The sequence below is a fragment of the Triturus cristatus genome, chromosome 8 (genome assembly GCF_964204655.1).
Source record: "Triturus cristatus chromosome 8, aTriCri1.1, whole genome shotgun sequence".
Taxonomy (NCBI): domain Eukaryota; kingdom Metazoa; phylum Chordata; class Amphibia; order Caudata; family Salamandridae; genus Triturus; species Triturus cristatus.
This window is the reverse complement of record NC_140591.1, coordinates 473,014,520-473,033,171: the sequence shown is the minus strand read 5'-3', so window position 1 is coordinate 473,033,171 and position 18,652 is coordinate 473,014,520. Positions and strand designations below refer to the sequence as shown.

Sequence of the window (18,652 nt, the reverse complement as noted above, 5' to 3'; positions counted from 1 at the left end):
AGACGTTCTCTACAACTCAGGGTATAGTTTGGGTCAAACGTAAGCACATTGATGGCACACCTTCATTCAAGGGTAGGAAATATTGTCACTTATCTCTTGGTGAGCGGTAGCATTATCACTGCAAATTTTCAAGTTGCAGGCTGTATGCGCTTCAACAAGTTCAGAAGACACACTAGTGGCTCATGCGTCACCTTTTCCAAGATGAGGATTCACAATGTATTCGTGACCAGGCTCCAAAATCGGTGTATTTTAGGGCATTCCCATGCTAAGTGTATGAAATGTGCCTCCGCTGCCCCACATCTCGCACATTATGTGCTGTCTTAGCCCACATTAATAAAGCTTTGCAGAGGTGTGGCAGAATTGGTGTATATATTTAAAACGTATTAGGCACATATATTACAATTGGAGGTTAATGCTGTTTGGGAGCAGCAAAATTCCCAGTCCACCTCCGACATGGGCAGGTGAAATGTTTTCTTCCATCATTTCAACACAACGGTTTGGATTATTGTGACTTCACTTTCCATTGAGTTAGAGGATGTTGTCATCAGCCCTTTATGTGCCGTAGAGGTTAGCAGTATATTGAGTGCCCAAAGGGACTGGGGCTTATTGGGGAACCAGGGGAACATTGCTCTTAAGATAGCATGTTTGGGATACCCCTCCAACTTAATAAACGTGTCTCCCAGGTATATATCTTTCATTTGTTGCAAGTTCGCCAGCCCCAGGATCTTTAATGCCTTTTCTTTATGTGGAATAGATAGCTATGGGTAATATGGCCGCTGCAAGTACCGTAGCTCCATCTTAGCATGTGTTGCCATTCTGCTATTGTGCAATGAACCGTGTTGAATTATGTGAGTCAGGATGGCTGTCAATGATGTCAGGGCTATACTGTCTCTCTACACTGCTATGTGTGGTACATACATTAAGGGGTGATACCAGTACTGGGAAAACTGCGCTTGAAAGCATAGATAGTATAATTCTAAATGAAGTATCTTCTATTTCACTCTAAGCTGTTTGCACATGCGTGCCATTGTGATGAGCATGTTTCTTACTGCCTTAAAGAAATGCTGCCTTAAAAGGATAGAAATGTTTGTGCAGGTACATGATGTTGGGCAATATTATCATTCTCATAATGGCTGTTCTGTTCACCATAAAGAATGGCAATTTTGACCATCTTTGAACTTGATCTTCTAGCTTAGTCAGGCCTATCCCATAGTTTTCTTTTAAGACTATCTCGGAGTCCTTGTTGACCCAGATTCCTAGACACTTCATCGAGTTCACGCTCCACGTTAAGAGGAACTCCATATCACATTACTTGGTTACCAGGGTTAATGGAAATCTGAGGGATATGTCCCAATTTATAAGCAATCCGAAATATCCTCCAAATTGTATGCATTCTCGTATAATCGGTTCACGATTGCTGCCCGGATTATTGACATATAAAACCATGTTATTTGCATATATGGATACAACCAGCAGGCAAACTTGAAAGCAGAGGCAGGGTATTGTTGGTGCATTACTCAGGTCAAGCTAATGGATCAAGAGCTAAAGTGAAGAGTATTAGAGACAGGGGCAGCCCTGCTTAGTGCCTCTTTGTACAACAATGGGTTTAGATGTGCACCCCTTCGCACGTACATGGGCCGATGGATTTTTTTTTACAGTAGTCTAATCCATTCTAAGAAAGTAGGGGGCATGCCCATTCCCTGCAGCACAGTAAAAATATATTCTCATTCCAGGGAGTCAAACGCCTTGGTGGCATCTAGCAATACTACTGTGGCATCAAGGTCATGATTGTGAAGGAGGAGTGCAAATATAGTGTGTAGACTCTGTGTTGAGGAGTGATCTGGCACAAACCCAGATTGGTCTGGCATCCCTAGATTTTGAGAGAAGAAACAACTATTATTTTGGAGAGTATTTCTGCATCAGTGTTTAAGAGAGACAGGGGCCTGTATGACTCACATTGTTCAGCAGATTTGTTAGGTTTGAGGATTGTAATTATAAGTGCTTCTCTGAGCGATGGGGGAAGAATTTGCTTTTCTTGGGCTTCCTCATATGCTCCTGCTTGTAGGTGGTGCAAAAGGAGAGAAGCAAACTCCTTTCAAAATTGGCTCCGAAAGCCATCGAGGCCTGGAGACTTGCTGTTCGGGAGCTTCATTATTACATCTTTGATTTCTTCTAATGATAGAGATTGTGCCAAGAATTCTTTCTGCCCATCGCAGGTCAGCGCAATTCTATCTAGATATTCTGTTGCAGAAGCTTGTGAATAGCATATTATAAAAATCTGCGTAAAATCCAGTGAAACTTGCCATTATGTTTGAAGTATCATAGTACTCTATGCCATTTGTAGACGTTATTTTAGGAAAGGTAGTGTTTGCCAAGGACGTTTTTAATCTATTTGTTAGGTTCCTTCCTGGCCTGCCACCCTCACTGTAAGGCCTTGCTGTGAAGTACTTGTTGAAGTGTTTGATATCCTAGTCCGCTGGTTCATTGTATTCTGTCATCTGTTCTGTTATTTCTGCTAATATTTTAGGGTCTTGGTAAGCTACATATTTCGGCTCCGTGTGTTCTACCTTTAAATGTGCGTGCAGTGTTTTCAGGATAGCTGCCTGCTTGCTAATACATATTCCCTGCAACTGTGCAGCCGATATAGGTTGTCCCATCAATGTTTTTAACTTTTAAACAACCCTTCCCCTTCCACATCAGTAATCATGCTAACACCATTCCTTTGTCCAATAATTAACATACTGTCACAACACCACCATCAAAAACAAAGGAAATAAAAACAAAAGCAAACGCAATATACCCAATAGTATAGGTTCCTCAGCCTCCATAAAGTCAGTGGTGATAGTCGGTGAGGCGACAAGTCATGCTTGGAGTCCCCTCTGCCATGGCAGAGGTGGTCGGGACATAGTGGTTCATGGGTAAGTGATCCATTGCTAGGGATAATTGCACAACACGGGTATCTCCCCGAGAGTTCATAATCCATCTTTCTTCATTGTGTTAACCGTTTAATTATTATTGTTATGATGTACAGGATGCCTCTATGGTATTATCCTAAACCTTTGTGTGCCTAGGAGGTGCTATTATAGATGGCATATCATCGGCTTGTTAGTGGCCTATTCCGAGTCACTGTGCTGGGTACGGTACACCTGTGCAGGGGAGCCAAGCTTGTGGTGCTTTCTTTGGCTTTTATCTCTTCACAAAAATGTTGCAGCCATTTGTTGGTTCTGAAGCATGTGCTGTTTGCCATCTATTGTGAATGTTAGGCTTGTAGGCCAGAGCAAAGCGTATTTTATCCTTGCTTGTTGTAATTTTATCTTGACCAGCAAGATTTCACGTCTTGACAGTCCAGAAAGAATTGTATAGAGCACTTGTAATTGATATCTCTTTTTTCTCTTGCAAGCTGGGGGACCGTATCTCTGTCTCGGAAGTTCATGAAGTTATTTGCCGGACAGTGACTCCAAGAGGGGGGCACAGAGCCAGCGAGCGATGGGACTGCTCTATTGCAAACAGTTAGGAGAAGTGTCCAGCTCCAAATATTGATTGTAGCAGATTCTCCACATAGTTTTCAAGTTTGCCTATATTTTCCATTTCTGGTATTCCCTCTATACACAGGTTGTTTCACCGGGACCACACCTCCAAATCTTCAGACTTTGCTTTAATAACTGACAGTATTTTCTCAATGTCTTCCATTTTGTTTGCCTTCTCTTGCACATTGTCTTCTGCATCTGATATGCGTTGCTCTGTTGTTGTGATGAGTTGATCTTGTTTGTCAATTTTGGCCGTAATAGGTCCATTCTGGTGGCTAGCGAGTCAGTCTTAGTGTCTATTGAGAGTAGGCTGGCTTGTATATTTCGTAGCAGGATTTTCAGGTCTGGAGATACATCTTGAGGCTGATCTACAGGTGTGTCCAAGCTGTTTTACGGTTGCCCCTGCTTGGCTGTTTTAGCTGTGCGTCTTGCATCAAAAGTCAGTCTCAGTTGCTTGTTATTGATTTTATCCATGCTGCTGATTCGAAGTGTAATTTGTTTATTTTTGGTGGGTGTATCAGTGGTCACTACAAAATTGCAGCAGGCACGTATAAACCCCCAATTTGGTGGCATAAAATTCCTGATCCAACTGCCGTATTATCATTTACCAGTTTACATAGTGAAATGTCCAGCAGGACTCTGTGAACTACATATGCCAGATAGGCTGTGGAGGAGTGGTGGCTACACTGCTGAGGCTCTTGCAAATATGGGTCCCGACTTCCTCCTCGATAACTCAACTGGAGGGGCACGAGCAGGCCCAGGTCTTTTCATCCTAGGGCAAGTGGATGCCTTTAAGGTAATACTGTTTAAAGTTGTTGTGGTTGTGCTTCTACTCTATAGGTGCACTCCTCTCTGATAATGGTGCATAGAGGGCGTCTCAGTGATACTGAGGGTGCTGCGTCATTTAAATTAGAGGTGGCTGACTGTGATTTACAGACCAGCTTTGTCTCCGATACTATCCCTTCTCCTTACCGCAACTGCCACATAGCTACCGGTTCACATCACACACTGCTCGGACCCCTCTGAACGGTCCACCGCCCCTCTGTCTTCAGCACTGCCTGACAGCCACAGCAGCTCTCCTGTGTGCCGACTTGGATGCTTCTTCGGCATGTCAGATAGCTGGACCTCCCAGCAGTGCTGACTGGTTTCTTAGTCTCCCGCTCTGAGGAGGTAAGCGGCCCAGGTGGCGTCTCTGCACATATAAGTTGGGCCAAGGGGTACGGGGTACCACGCTCCCAACTAGTTCTCTTCCCTTCTGCTGCTGTTCACGACAGCAAATCTTTGATTTGGAGTCTGTTATGGGTGCTGCACAGGTTTATTAACCCTATGTGCAGGATTGCTCAAAACTGTCACCCCATAGAAGCGCTTCAAGCGGTTGGATTTTATGCCAGACCACCTGAGCAGTACTAACTTGCGACCACGTAGACTGTCTAGCACCACCAAGAAAATCCTTACAGCTCCCTCTGCATTGGGGGTATTCTAATCTGCTTTACAAAAATAAAATGAAATTAAAAAATGAGAAAAATGACAAATAAAAAATGTTTTTATCTGTATTTCCTTCTTACTATGTGCCCACTTGATTTTCTTTTAGCCTCCTTGGTTGTGTTTTTGTCCTTCATGTGACCAGCTATTAGGCCATGTGTTCTCCGACTTGTCTTACCACCTACTCTCTGACCTTTTCAGTCTTTATAGGCTTGCCCCAGGCATCCACAGGCTGTTAATATCTCTGCCATCTAATCCGACTATGGTACTCAGGAAGCAGAAGCTTATTAAGCACAACCCATTAAATCATCTTCCGACTCCTCCGAAGACCCCTTTTTTTATTGAAGAGTTTTTCTTTCAAACACACTAATAACAAATTTGTTGTCTTTCAGGATACTTTCAAAACACTTTCCGGAAGAACAACAAACCAATGTTTCCAGCTTACCTTTCCATACAAGATTTCAATCATGTCATTGATAGACTGCAATTCATCTGCAGCCAGGTCTAACAGCTGCTTCTCATTTCTGTTGTCCGGACCTAATTTAGAAAAGGTAGAAATAAAGAGTTACATAAGGTAACAGCAGTACTCTGATGGTATGAGGGTATTTTACAGCTCTTTGTCATACCACTGGATTATAAAGATTCCCCTAATTGTGGTTCCCTCTTGACCCATTTCTAAAAATAAATCCCTACCATGAAGACAATTTACTGGAAAAAAAAAAGATGGAATAATATTCAGAGAGATTTTTACTTCAATAACAACAGATTTCCACACTAGAGGCCTAATTATGGTGTTGGGTGGACCGCCACCGACAGGCTTTCGGTGGCAGTCCATCCAACATCTGAGGCAGTGGTCCGACTGCCAGATTAGGATACTGGCGGTCACAGAACATTGGGCAGAGGGATAGACAGTCGAGGCGGCAGTCAGAGCCTAATCCCTACAATGGAGGCGGTGCGTACAGAGGAACCGCCGTAGGGATTAGATGTCAGTTTTCGACATCCTTTTCATGGCGGCTGACCATGGGTCAGGGGCGCCGACAGTAGAGGTCAGTAAGACACACACAGCCACCTATGCCTGCCAGTAGTTCTCATACAAGGTGAGTGGGGGTTTGATTACAGTGTGGCAACAGTTTTGGTCTCTCTTTCAGGCATGATGGCTTCAGGGCTTGTGCTTTATGGAAGTTGGTCAGCCTGACTGCAGAATGGTGAGTGGTCTGTTGACAGCCATAAGTCAACAGAAGAGGGGTTCAGGAAACAAAAATGTTGTGTGGCTAATACACAAGCAGGTATGAGGTATGCCTATAGTTTGTTTTTGAAGTTTTAGAAAGGAAAGTGTCAAACCTATTTCTCAACCTATCAAGGTCAATAGGTTTTGGAAAACAGTGCTTAGGGATCAGATACGTAACAGGACCCATTCTGGGTCCTGTAAATACAGAAGAACCATAGAAGTTTGTGCAGAAGAATCGCCATAGGCAAGCAAAAGTCAGAAACATGTTATGGCTATAAGGACTAGGATCAGAGGAGGCAATATCACTGAGTAAATCAAGGGTCATGAATTTGTGACTGTTCCAAAGATTGGTCTCACCTGTACAGAATGCTGGGAATGGGACTGTAGCCCACACGATACAGCATGATGTCTACAAAAGATTGAGTGTTAATGGTGCACTAAGAGTCACTATAATGAGGATGACTGGATAGTGTAGTTGCAGGAGTTACACAATTTGAAATTACCTTCATTTGACAGTAAAGATGAAGAATGTGCAATGCCAATGAGCGGAGTGCTCTCACTGGTTGCTACATTAAAATGTTGGTGGGGAGGGTGTGTGTCTATATATGGAAAAAATTGAACCTCAGCTGATGAAAAGAAACACTTGGATTGTATTACATTTGGAATGCATACAACATAGTGGTCATTAAATGCTGTGCAAATAAAATTACCTGCATATGGAATTTTCTTCGACAAAATAAGTAACAATATGTACGAGTAGGGGACCATGTACACATTTTATATTGTCTAAGCATAGTCAATAGCTTAGTCCAAATATAAAATTTAGCAACATTGAAAACTAAACTTCTTTCATCACCTTTCTATAGCATTTGTTTCTGTTCATTCTCACAACACAATTTTTATCATAGAGACAAATGATTAAAAAACAATGTGAACAAATATAATTTTCTTCATCAAGACAAAGGATGCCAGAAAATGCATAGATCTTTATAGGAACCATAATTAGCTAGGGTTCTTACTAATTAGGTCATCAATCAGTAAATTTGAAGACGCTCACCCCATTATAAATGCTTAGTGGGCCCACTGGCCGAAAAAGATGGTCTCCAAACTGCAATACTGTTCCTTTGCACCCTCACCCTTTGAACTGTTAGCAAAGGAAGCTATATCACATGTTGGATATAAGATTCTTAGTAACTTACTGGAACACATGGATTTAAGTTCCGAAGCCTCTCGCTCTGCCTCTTGGATTTCCTCAAACACTGCAACAAGTGGAGACAGCTCTGCATATCTTATAGCAATTGCTGCTCGATTAGTCTCCTCCAAAGTAGTTTGATTTAGCATCTGGCCAATGTGTGCATGCTCACTGCAGATACCCTTCAAGTATCTTTGCAGTGCTTTATGTTTCCACAGGGATTCTGAATCATGGTGAAAATACCTCTTTGGATAAGTTCTGCGCAGTGGGATAGATGCAAATATTTCTCGTTTCTTTCCAAGAAGACCACCTTTGGATATCTGAATATACCTTTTCAGAAGAAAGGCATGTGGTTGATGGTGGTAATGACAAGAAACAACTAAGTGTCTAATAATCCAGAGTGTGCCCATAATGTTTCATCTCAGCATGTATTTGATCACCTGAAAGGGAAAACAGAATCAATTAAATTAATGATACAAACTTTAGATACAGAGTATTCAAACCTCAGTTCTCTATTGCTGACAACAATCTAAATCTTCAGCTAATTAAACTGGAACAAAAGCTCCCAATTTAATCAGAAAATGGGAATGTAGTTTTCAGACACTCAAATAATAGGTACAAGCCAGAATCATACAGACAATTGTGTGTATGAGGTATTTGAAAAGTTCACAACTAGCCAAAATGAAGCAGAGCGCTTTACAGGGGCAAAGGCTATGATGTTTGTGATTGGAAGGGTAGCTGGTTTCTAAGAGCAAGAGTAGACTTGTCAATTCGCATACTTTTGTAGGCATCATTAGAAACATTGTGACAACTAGTACAAGAAATGAATACTAGAACAAAAATAAGTTCCCTGCATCATTCTAGTAATTCATTTTACAAATAATAATGTTTCAAATGGACCTCTCAGACACAAATGCTGCTTTGTTTTGAACTAATTATCAAAAGCTGTGGGCAACTGTGAAAACAATGAACCTAAGTTGTTACTTTGCAGGTTTTTACACCAGGAGTCATTATATCAAGATCAGTACATCGGGCGTACCTTTACAACTCAGGTTATTAAATCGGGATTTTTTACTTAACTTATAAGTGAATAACTGTAATTTTTAATACACACACCCCTCTAAAGGAAATTAAACAAAATATCATTAAAATTATTTAATTATGGTCCACATTACTGTCAATTGTCATTTTAATATTTTGAACACCCATCCCTTAATCCTGAAAACAATTTACTACTCATATCCAAACACCAGAGCCCTAAAAATGTCTTATTACCGCTATAAACAATCCTACCAGAGTCCTAAAAGCTCCTTACTACCCCTTTGTTCCAACCATTTCTGAACTCTAAAACTCTTTTCACCTTTGCACTACCCATCACTCCACCCTAAAAAAAATGTTACTACCCCATGCACTATCCATCCCTGAGCTTTAAAAACAATTTACTGTTCCTACGCGCCACCCATCCATGAGCCCTAAAAACACTTACACTACCCATTCCCGAGCCCTTAAAACTCCTTAGTAGCCATCAATGAGACCTAAAAACCCCAAACCACCCTTTAAAGACTACTTATCGATGAACCCTAAAATTTCCATTACCACACATCAAATCCAAACTTCTAATTTAAATACAAACATATTTTATATTGTTACTACCATACACCTATTTTAAAGTAAATATTTTTAAAATATATAACAATTTGTACTTATGATGAACTAATATTACCATTTTAAGAACTAATATATATTGTATTAAATAACGTACATGTGGCTGTGTTCAGTGCAGTAATGAAGTCCTTCTGTGTATGTTTATAGTCATCCAAATGCTTATTGTCCTGTCTTTGCGTCATATGCGGAGGAGCCGAGCATTCTTGAGTTCAAAGCATGCATGGTTCGCTGTAGGTGGGAGTCTCTGAAGCAAACAAAGTTTGATTACGGAGGGAAACTCTGCAAGCGCCAAGCGGCCGCAGTGGTCTCCTTCACCTATATGACAAAATCACTGTGCTGAACATCATGAGACAGTGAAGCAGCAGTTTCGCAAAGAAGTGGTGTATGTGAATTCCATGCAAAATTGATGTTTTCTGGTCCTAACTATAAGCCAATAGGCAGCTTTGGGAGTCCCTCAACAACGTTTTAATCCACCAGGTGGGAATTTCTGATCTGGACGATCAACATGTGCAAACTTGGCGTGCCTTAAATGAGTCATCATTTATGCTTGAACATCAACCTGTGTACCAACCACATCCACGACCAAGATGTATTCTAGTTTTCTGGACTTCTGTAGCAGTTTCCTAATGAATGAAGATGATTCACAGAAGGTGATAATTTGCTTCTTAAGCAGGGATGGACTCGGGAACCAAAAGCAGCCATTGTAAAAAAAAAAAGATCAAACAAGCCAGACTTCGTTCTTCTCCTTGCTGTCTCTCTTTCCATCCCCCTCATCTATTCTCTACCTCCTTTTCTATCTCTCTGATTGCACGCTCATTCTCCATCACTCTCTCATTCTCTCTCTTTTTTGAAGCCCCCTTTCTGTCTGCTGCCATTTATCCTCTAGGTAAACAAAAAAAGTGATGGATGGAATGCTTAAATTAATCACAGCCACTGTTAATTATTCTGGGCCACATCCCAGTCCATCATTATTTTGCAGACCAGGACACCTCAGTTTGGAGCCAGCCGTATGCAAATCAGTCCTGACCCTGCTACAATGGGAACAGTCTAATCCAAACTGCCAGGCCAGATCCTCCCTGAACTGGAATACAAGGAATCCAGGACCGTTTTCGCCCATAATAGGGCCCACGAGCCAGACATAGCTTGGTTCCAGTGGCTCAGTGGGCATACTTGTCCCACTTAAACCATCAAAAACAAAATGATGGATGGAATGCTTGAATTATTCTCAGCCACTGACAATCGTTCGGACCACCTTTGAATTAGGATGCGGTCAGAGCGATTGCCAGTGGCTGAGATTAATTCAAGCATGCAATACATCACCTCGTTTTTGATGCCCTTATTATTCTCTAGGACATGGGTACTCACAAACATTTTCCAGGGGCCCAAAGCGTTTGCCTGTCATGTGATTGAGGGGCGCATTGATGGCAGGTGGGGGGTTATAAGGTGGGCATAGGAGAAGCAAAACATGTACATATAAAGCCTGAATTGCACATTATGAAGCAAGAACATCTGGAATCAATGCCGGCTTCCCCACTTGAACAAATTGTGTGATCCTAGACAATTATATTTCACTTCACGTTCTTTTTCTTCATTATCACATATAAGAGGACCTTGAAATACACTACTTTAGAGTGAGCACTGTACAAAGCCTTCTCTTGTGTTTTATTTGCTAAACTAAATTGTTAACTATGTATAATAGGAACCCTGGCCACTCATATGGTAAACATAACAACTGACTTGCCTCTTAGTTCACTATTTGCAGTGTTGCTAGGGTGAAGGGGAAGCATGAATGTTTCTAAATTCTTCTTTTCAAACTATCACTTTAAAGAACAAAAACCTCAATGCACTGATATAATCTAACATACTAAGACAAACGCTTCTGCATGTTAATGAAAAACACTTTTTGAATTTTGAGGAAACTATCAGATTTTTACAGTTGCAACATGTCTTTAAAAATGAAGGTGTTCTTGAATTTAAGTGGTGCACCACACCTTCACTTCTTCCTTTAACTTCAGTTAAGCTGTAAATAAATATGTGTCCCTTTATTTAACATATTTCTCAACGTTAGTGCCAAGTAGAGAAACAGCAGCCCAGTGCTGCTGATGACTAGGGGTGGGCAGAAAACCAGCCACCCCTGCTCCCCGGCCCAGTCCGTGCTTCTGAAAGCAGCCAGGCCGGGGAGAGCCTCCCCGGGCCCCGGTGGACCACCCCGTCCCCAGTGCCCAGACCCTCGGCTGGCTTCCAGGACGGGGGGGGGGGGGGGTGGGGGCTCCTGCAGCCTGGGACCCTGGGACACAGTACGAGCCCCGGGCCCATTCCCAGCTTCTGAACCCTAGCCAGGACAGGGAGAGCCTCCCCGGGCCCCGGTGGACCCCCGTCCCCAGCGCCCAGACCCTGGCTTGCAGGACGGGAGGCTCCCATACCCCGGGGCCCGCCGGACTGAGCACAAGCCCCGGGCCTGGTCCTAGCTTCCGAACCCTAGCCAGGCCAGGGAGATCCTCACTGGTGGACCCCCGTCCCTGAACCTCGGCTGGCTTGCAGGACGGGGGCTCCCACACCCCGGGGCCTGCCGGATGGAGCTCAAGCCCCAGGCCCGGACCCAGCTTCAGAACCCTAGCCAGGCTGGGGAGAGCCTCCCTGAGCCCTGATGGACCCCCGTAACCAGCGCCCGGACCCTATGATGGCTGCCCGGACCCTATGATGGCTTGCAGGACGGGGGCTCAAACACCCCGGGGCCTGCCGGATGGAGCTCAAGCCCCAGGCCCGGACCCAGTTTCAGAACACTAGCCAGGCTGGGGAGAGCCTCCCCGGTGGACCCCAGTCCCCAGTGCCCGGAGCTCAAGCCCCGGTCCCAGCTTCCAAACCCTAGCCAGGCCGGGGAGAGCATCCCCGGGCCCTGGGGGACCCCCCGGTCCCCAGCACCCGGTCCCTTGGCTGAAACCAAGCAGGGTTAAGCCCAGGCCACATCCTCGCCCTGACGGCCTGCCCGGGGAGCCCATTTTTCTCAACTATTAAGCCCCCACATAGTGGGGCTTACAGAACTTTGGGGAAGGACAAAAGTTGGAGATAGCCCGGCCGGCCGGCAGGCCGGCCATCTGGTCACCCAGCCCGCAGGGCCATCTGGTCACCCGGCCCGCAGGGCCATCTGGTCGCTCAGCTAGGTGACCAGATGGCCCGGGACGACCCAGCGCCCAGATGGCCTGGGAGGGTGCCCTTGCAGTCCGGCGAGGGGTGGCCAGGCGCACCGAGGCAGCCACTCGTGAGGCTCCTTCCCCGGGGCTGCTGCCTGCCTCCCTGCCCAACTGGGGCAGCGGGAAGGAGAGGCCTGGCCGGCCCAGGCCATCTGGTCACCCTGCCGACCCACAAGGGATGGTGGACCCCATCACCGCACCCCAGTGGGGTAGGCCCCCGTGCCGGAGGGCACGTGGTGGAGGCAGCCTCCCGCGAACCCACGTTACCCCCTTCGCATCCCTCCCGCCGGTCCGGCGGCAGAGGGACCCATCCCTGGGTGTGGTGGAGGAAGGCGTCCGCGGGCGCCCACGCACGGAGAGAGAAAAGCTTGGCTCAGAGGAGGACTTTCAATAGATCGCAGCGAGGTAGCTGCTCTGCTACTTACGAAACCCTGACCCAGAATCAGGTCGTCTACGAATGATTTAGCACCGGGTGCTCCACGAACATGCGGTGCACTAAGGGCGATGGAGGCGGCCCCCTTCCGTCCACGCTCCGGTCCCCAAGCGAGTGGCTCTACGCACCGGCCCCCCGAGAGAGACCGGCTATCCTAGGCCAACCGAGGTTCCACAGCACTGCGGTATCGTTATGGTTTAGGGGGGATTCTGACTTAGAGGCGTTCAGTTATAATCCCACGGATGGTAGCTTCGCCCCATTGGCTCCTCAGCCAAGCACATACACCAAAATGTCTGTACCTGCGGTTTCTCTCGTACTGAGCAGGATTACTATTGCAACAACACATAATCAGTAGGGTAAAACTAACCTGTCTCACGACGGTCTAAACCCAGCTCACGTTCCCTATTTTTTTTTTACATTTTGCGAAAACCTTTATTGTACATAAAATCAATACAAACATGGGCCTACAACCACCAGGGCCGGCCGCTAATATGTACATGATCAACAACATCAGGGCAGCAACAGGCCCCCTGGGGCCCAGCCGAATTAACGAGTTACTGAGTACACCACAGAGATTATCAGGATACATAGATTTTAAAAATACAAACAAAGAAAAAGAAAATAACACCAAAAAACAAGGCGGAAACCATCGAAAAAGGGGGCGTCTAACCACATCCGGGGAACTGCACAATACAAACTCCACCCGCAGGTGGACAATGAGGATGAGCAAGAGGGAGGTGGGGGCGACGGGAGAACCACAACCGTCTACAGGTAAAATGTAATAGTCCGGGAACCTCAGGATCAGGGGGACAAGGCAGCATCAGATGTGTCCACGAGGGGGGGCGTGCAGATGTTCCCTCGGTACGCCAGATTCTACCCCACGCCCCCGGCTTACCCCAAGACACATACACAGTCTTCTCTCTGCACATGCACCAATCCATGCTCTCCTTCCATACCGACACGGTGGGAGGCCGTCGGGAACCCCAACGCTGTGCGATGTCCCTCTTAGCAATCATGTTCCCAAGGGCCGCCCACCGAGCCTGAGCCGCATTATAGTCATTAGGCTCCCACACGTTCAACAAACATCGGCGAGCCTCGGGCAACAAAGCGACCCCAGTGACGCATTCCATGACAGCATGCACCCGGCGCCAATACTCCGCTACCTCACAGCACTCCCAGAGAACATGGAGAAAAGTGGCGCTGAGCCCACAGCCGCGCCTACAGAGCCCGTCTTCAGAAAAACCCATCAAAACTAAACGAGGGCCCGTCACGTAGACACGGTGGAGAATTTTAAGCTGGACAAGACGGAGACGCGCGGGTATGGCCACTTCCTTAGGGGAGGACAGCGCAGACTGCCAGTCCTCATCGTCCAGTTCCACACCATCCCCGGTCCACGCCTCCCGAAGGCGCACGAGGAGATCCGCCCGCACGTTTATTAGTTTTTTATAGATAAGGGAAATAGTACTGTCGGGCAAGTGACCGTCAAGTATGCGGTCCTCGAGTGGCGAAGACACAGGGACTGCAGTCCCAGCCCCGAAGGCCGAGAGCAAGGCGTGCCGAACCTGGACGTACCGAAAGAACTCCCGCTCACTCAATTCGTACTCACTCTGCAACGCAGCAAAGGATTTAACCGCACCCTTCACCCAAAGGTCACCTACTCTACTGATGCCAATCGTGTCCCAACGCTCGAAGCCCTTCGTCGTCCAGAGGCTTCCCAATCTTTCAGACGCAAACAGAGGGGTCGCACCCGTCAAACGCTCATTCCAGCCCATGGCCACATTCGCAGCCCTCCACACGCGCACCGCAATCTTAGTGGGACCGGTTAAGTTCCTCCCAGCCGATCGAGAGTAAAGCACTCTGTTAAAGTTGCCGCCAGGCAACAAAAATCTATCCATTTCGAAAGCCGGATTCGGACCAGGTGCGTACGTTGCATGGTTAATAGCAGATAGCTGGGAGGCCCAATAGTACCTCCTGATGTCCGGGAGCGCAATGCCTCCGTCATACCAGGGGAGAGTCAGTTTTGCAAGAGCAATACGTGCACGACCATCCCAAACAAGCCTCCTCTGTAAGCTCTCCACCTCCCGGAAGTAGGCCGCCGGAATAATATCAAAGGAGTTCTGAAGTGCGTAAAGGAATCGGGGAAGAGACATCATTTTAAAAAGCGCCGCACGACCGAGGGGAGACAAGGGAAGCTTACACCAACGGGCCACGTCTAACCTCAATCTCCGAAGTGAAGAGATGAGATTATGCTCGTAGCGGATCGCCGGGTCCAATGAGACGTACACCCCCAGGTACGTAAAGCCGGAGTGGGACGCCTTAATAGGAAAACAAGAAGGCAAGAGAGGAAAGTCACCGGATATAGCATAGACACAAGATTTGGACCAGTTAATAATCAAACCAGAGTTCTTGCCGAAGGAAGTAAGGATGTCAAAGAGCACATTGAGTGACTGACGTGGTGAGGTGAGGTACAAAAGAATGTCATCCGCGTACAACGAAACTCGATCCTCGAAGCCAGGGGCCCACCGGATCCCTCTTATCGACGGTTCCCAACGAAGCCAAGCAGCGAGCGGCTCCAAAGCCAGAGCGAAGAGCAGGGGAGACAACGGACACCCCTGCCTAGTGCCTCTCCCAAGAACGAAGGGCCGGGAAACCCTTCCATTAACGACAACCTGAGCCAACGGAGCAGCGTATAAGAGTTTAACCCAACTAATAAATCCCGCCCCGAGTCCAAACTTTGCCAGGGCGGCCCAAAGATACGGCCATTCTATCGTATCAAAGGCCATCGTGGCGTCCAAGGAAACCAAGATGGCCGGCTCTGAGAGATATTCCGCCCTTGCAAGTACGCCATGTAGGCGCCGCAAGTTAAGGGCCGTATTCCGGTGCGGGATAAAACCGGATTGGTGCGGATGCACCAGGTCACAGATAACAGTAAGCAGGCGATTAGCAAGCACCTTGGCAAGGATTTTCGGCTCAGCGTTCAACAGAGAAATAGGCCTGTACGAGGTGCAACGGTCCCGAGGCTTACTGTCCTTGGGAATCACGACTATAGTGGCCAAGCGCTGGTCAGCAGGGAGAGAACCAAGTTCAAGTGACTCCGAAAACATACGACGGAGAAATGGCGCAATTTTATCCGGTTGCAGTTTATAAAGTTCAATAGGGAGTCCGTTGGGGCCCATAGCCTTGCCTGAGCAAAGGGAACGAATCGCGGTAGCAATCTCGTCGACCGACAACGGGGCATCTAACTGCTCACGCTCATCCACCGACAGGCAGGGCAAAGCAATATCCTTCAACAAGTGACAGGAGTCAGCCTCATCCCTATCAGACACCGGGGAGTACACAGCACGGAAGTAATCAGCGAAACACTCCACAATCTCACCAGGGTCAGTCACACTCACTCCCTCCGACGTCTGAAGCACGGGGACCACTCGATTCACTCTCTCCTTCTTATCAAGCCAAGCAATCAATTTACCCGCCTTATCCCCAGCATCATACAGTCTACCCTGCTGTTCCCTATACATTGTTCGAGCAGCCTCCGTAACAAGGGATTTATATTCGAATTGCTTCAGGCTGATAGCGTGGAGCCCGTCCTGAGTGACAGCCGTCTCCAAGGCAGCCTCCAACCCCGATATCTCGGCCTCCAACGCAACCACCTCCCCGTTCTTAGCTTTCTTGGCCTCCACGATCAGGGATAGGGCGTGTCCTCGGAGAACCGTTTTGAAAGCCTCCCACAAGGTCACAGAGGACAAGACGGACCCCTCATTCTCAAGAAAATACTGGTCAAGCGACTTAATGAGACCCTTGCGGATCTTGGGGTCACGCAGGTACCAGGGGTTAATGGGGGCGAACCGCCCGGCGGATCGCATCCCAGTATCGAAGAGGAGCCACAATGGGGAATGATCGGAAATGCCCCGGGCCAGGTGCTTAACCTCCCGGACCCGGGTGGTCTGGGCCGCTGGCATAAGAAAGTAATCTAGTCTGGAGAGACTCCCGTGGGCCCCGGAGTGAAATGTGTACTGACTGTGTGTCGGATGTATCAACCTCCAGCAGTCCACTAGGCCAAAAGTGTCCAAGAACCCGCCGAGCCACGCCTGGGCGGCAGAGAGGGCTCTGGGAGGATAACGATCCAACTCGCCAGAAATCACGGAATTAAAATCCCCACCCACAAGCAAGAGACTATCAGGAAGTTCAAGTAACATACGACCCACATCAGAGAAAGTGGAGGTCTGGAGGCCCGGGGGAACATAGACCGAGACCAATGAAAGAGTCTGACCCTCCCACCGTCCAGTCAAGGACGCATAGCGCCCTCTATCATCAAGAGTAACTTTGTCAATCTCAAGCGGGAGGGAAGATCGCAGTAAGATGCCCACCCCTCTGGATCCAGTGGTGAAGCCAGAATGCGCAACCAATCGGTAGCCACCCCTGTTCATGGCATGACATACATTACCCACCAAGTGCGTCTCTTGAAGGAATACCACATCAGGGGCCAAACGGCGCAAAAATTGCAACACCACCCCACGTTTGATACGGTCCCCCAATCCGTTGACGTTCCAAGACATGAGTTTCAACCCGTCCCCCCCCATCCCAACACAAGAAGCTGGAGTCCCCGGGCACGCAGCCAGACACCTAAAACTGAAAGGAAACAAACACACCGCCTTGAAAAGAAAAAACACACAACCCAACAACCCCTGTCCCCCTCCCACCCCCACGCCATTACAACTCCCCCCACCCTGCACCCCTGCGGACTATACAGCCCCCCCAACTTGCAGTGTGCCTGTCGCCCTAACAATCCCATGCTACAAAAAGACCCTAGAGGAGGGAAGGGACCCGTCCCCGCCCGCATCCAAACAGCACATTAATAGACAAAATATACAATTGAAGTAGAACCTGGCTGGGCGCAGAAGGAAGTGTCAAAGTAGAGGACCAAGAATCATTCCTGCGGAGGCCCTCCGCCCTCAGCACCGCCAGTACGCCCAGATCGTTCGCCCCGGTCCGGCAGGGAGTCTAACCAGTCACTCACAATATCAGGGCGTTCAAAAAAGATAGTCCGATCTTCATATTCCACACGAAGCCTGGCAGGGAAAAGCATAGAATATTTAAGTTCCAAATCTCGAAGACGGCGCTTCACCCCCTGAAAGCCCATTCTCTGTTTCTGAACGAGTTGGGTGAAGTCCGGAAAGAAGTTAATGGAGGCATTCTCATAGTTAACTGGGCCGTGTACCCTCGAGGCCTGCAGGATCGCATCCCGGTCTCTGTAGTGAAAACGTTTTGCAATAATAGGCCTCGGGGGAGCTCCTGGTCGAGGCCTACCGCCCGGGACACGATGAGCACGCTCCACGCCAAAGAACTTGCTCAGGCCTGAAGGAGCAAGATGATTGAGGACTAGATCTTCGACCATGAGGTCCACCGGACGATTGTCGAGGGTCTCCGGCACACCTATGACGCGGATATTATTGCGTCGTGCCCGACCCTCGAAATCCTCCAGCCGGCGGGACATCGTGTCGTTCGCCGACTTTAGATCGCCAAGAGTTGCCTGGAGGTCTGATACATCCGTGACAAGAGTGGATGTCCTCAAGTCCAGCGATTGAACCCTCTCGTTAGTCTTAGAGAGATCCGCCCGAATTAGCGTGACATCAATGGCAACCGTGTAAATTTTAAGGGCCAGAGCCTCGTACTGCAGGGCGATGGTCTCCCTTATGCCGTTGATGGCACCCATAACGTCTTGCAGCGACAACTCCGTGGGCACGGACGGGCCACCACCAGAGTCCTCCACGGCGGCACTTGCTGGCCCGGGGGATCCTTTACTCTGGGTATAACGATCCATGATGTTACTCTGGACTGGTCCCCCACGGTGGGATGTCTTGGTCCTCCGTTTCTCGGGATCCCCCTTGCCCGCCATGTTAAGCGATGCTCACCGGAGGGGTCCACCAGGACCGA

The 18,652-nt window shown here is 47.7% G+C and overlaps 1 protein-coding gene across 6 annotated transcripts in view; it reads right to left on the bottom strand.

The window, feature by feature from the left end:
- MTRF1 (mitochondrial translation release factor 1) overlaps nt 1–18,652 on the bottom strand; it is a 129,469-nt gene that overhangs the window by 59,873 nt on the left and 50,944 nt on the right. For 5 of the 6 annotated variants that reach the window (XM_085621951.1, XM_085621948.1, XM_085621947.1 and 2 more), the window contains exons 2-3: nt 7,437–7,869; nt 5,455–5,546 (exon numbers count right to left, since the gene is read on the bottom strand). In XM_085621951.1, the coding sequence (XP_085478077.1) occupies nt 5,455–5,546; nt 7,437–7,839 (495 nt within the window). In that variant the 5' untranslated portion in view covers nt 7,840–7,869. Of the gene's footprint in view, nt 1–5,454; nt 5,547–7,436; nt 7,870–9,191; nt 11,409–18,652 lie in introns of those variants that run through there. The other variant, XM_085621949.1, reaches the window with a different exon arrangement.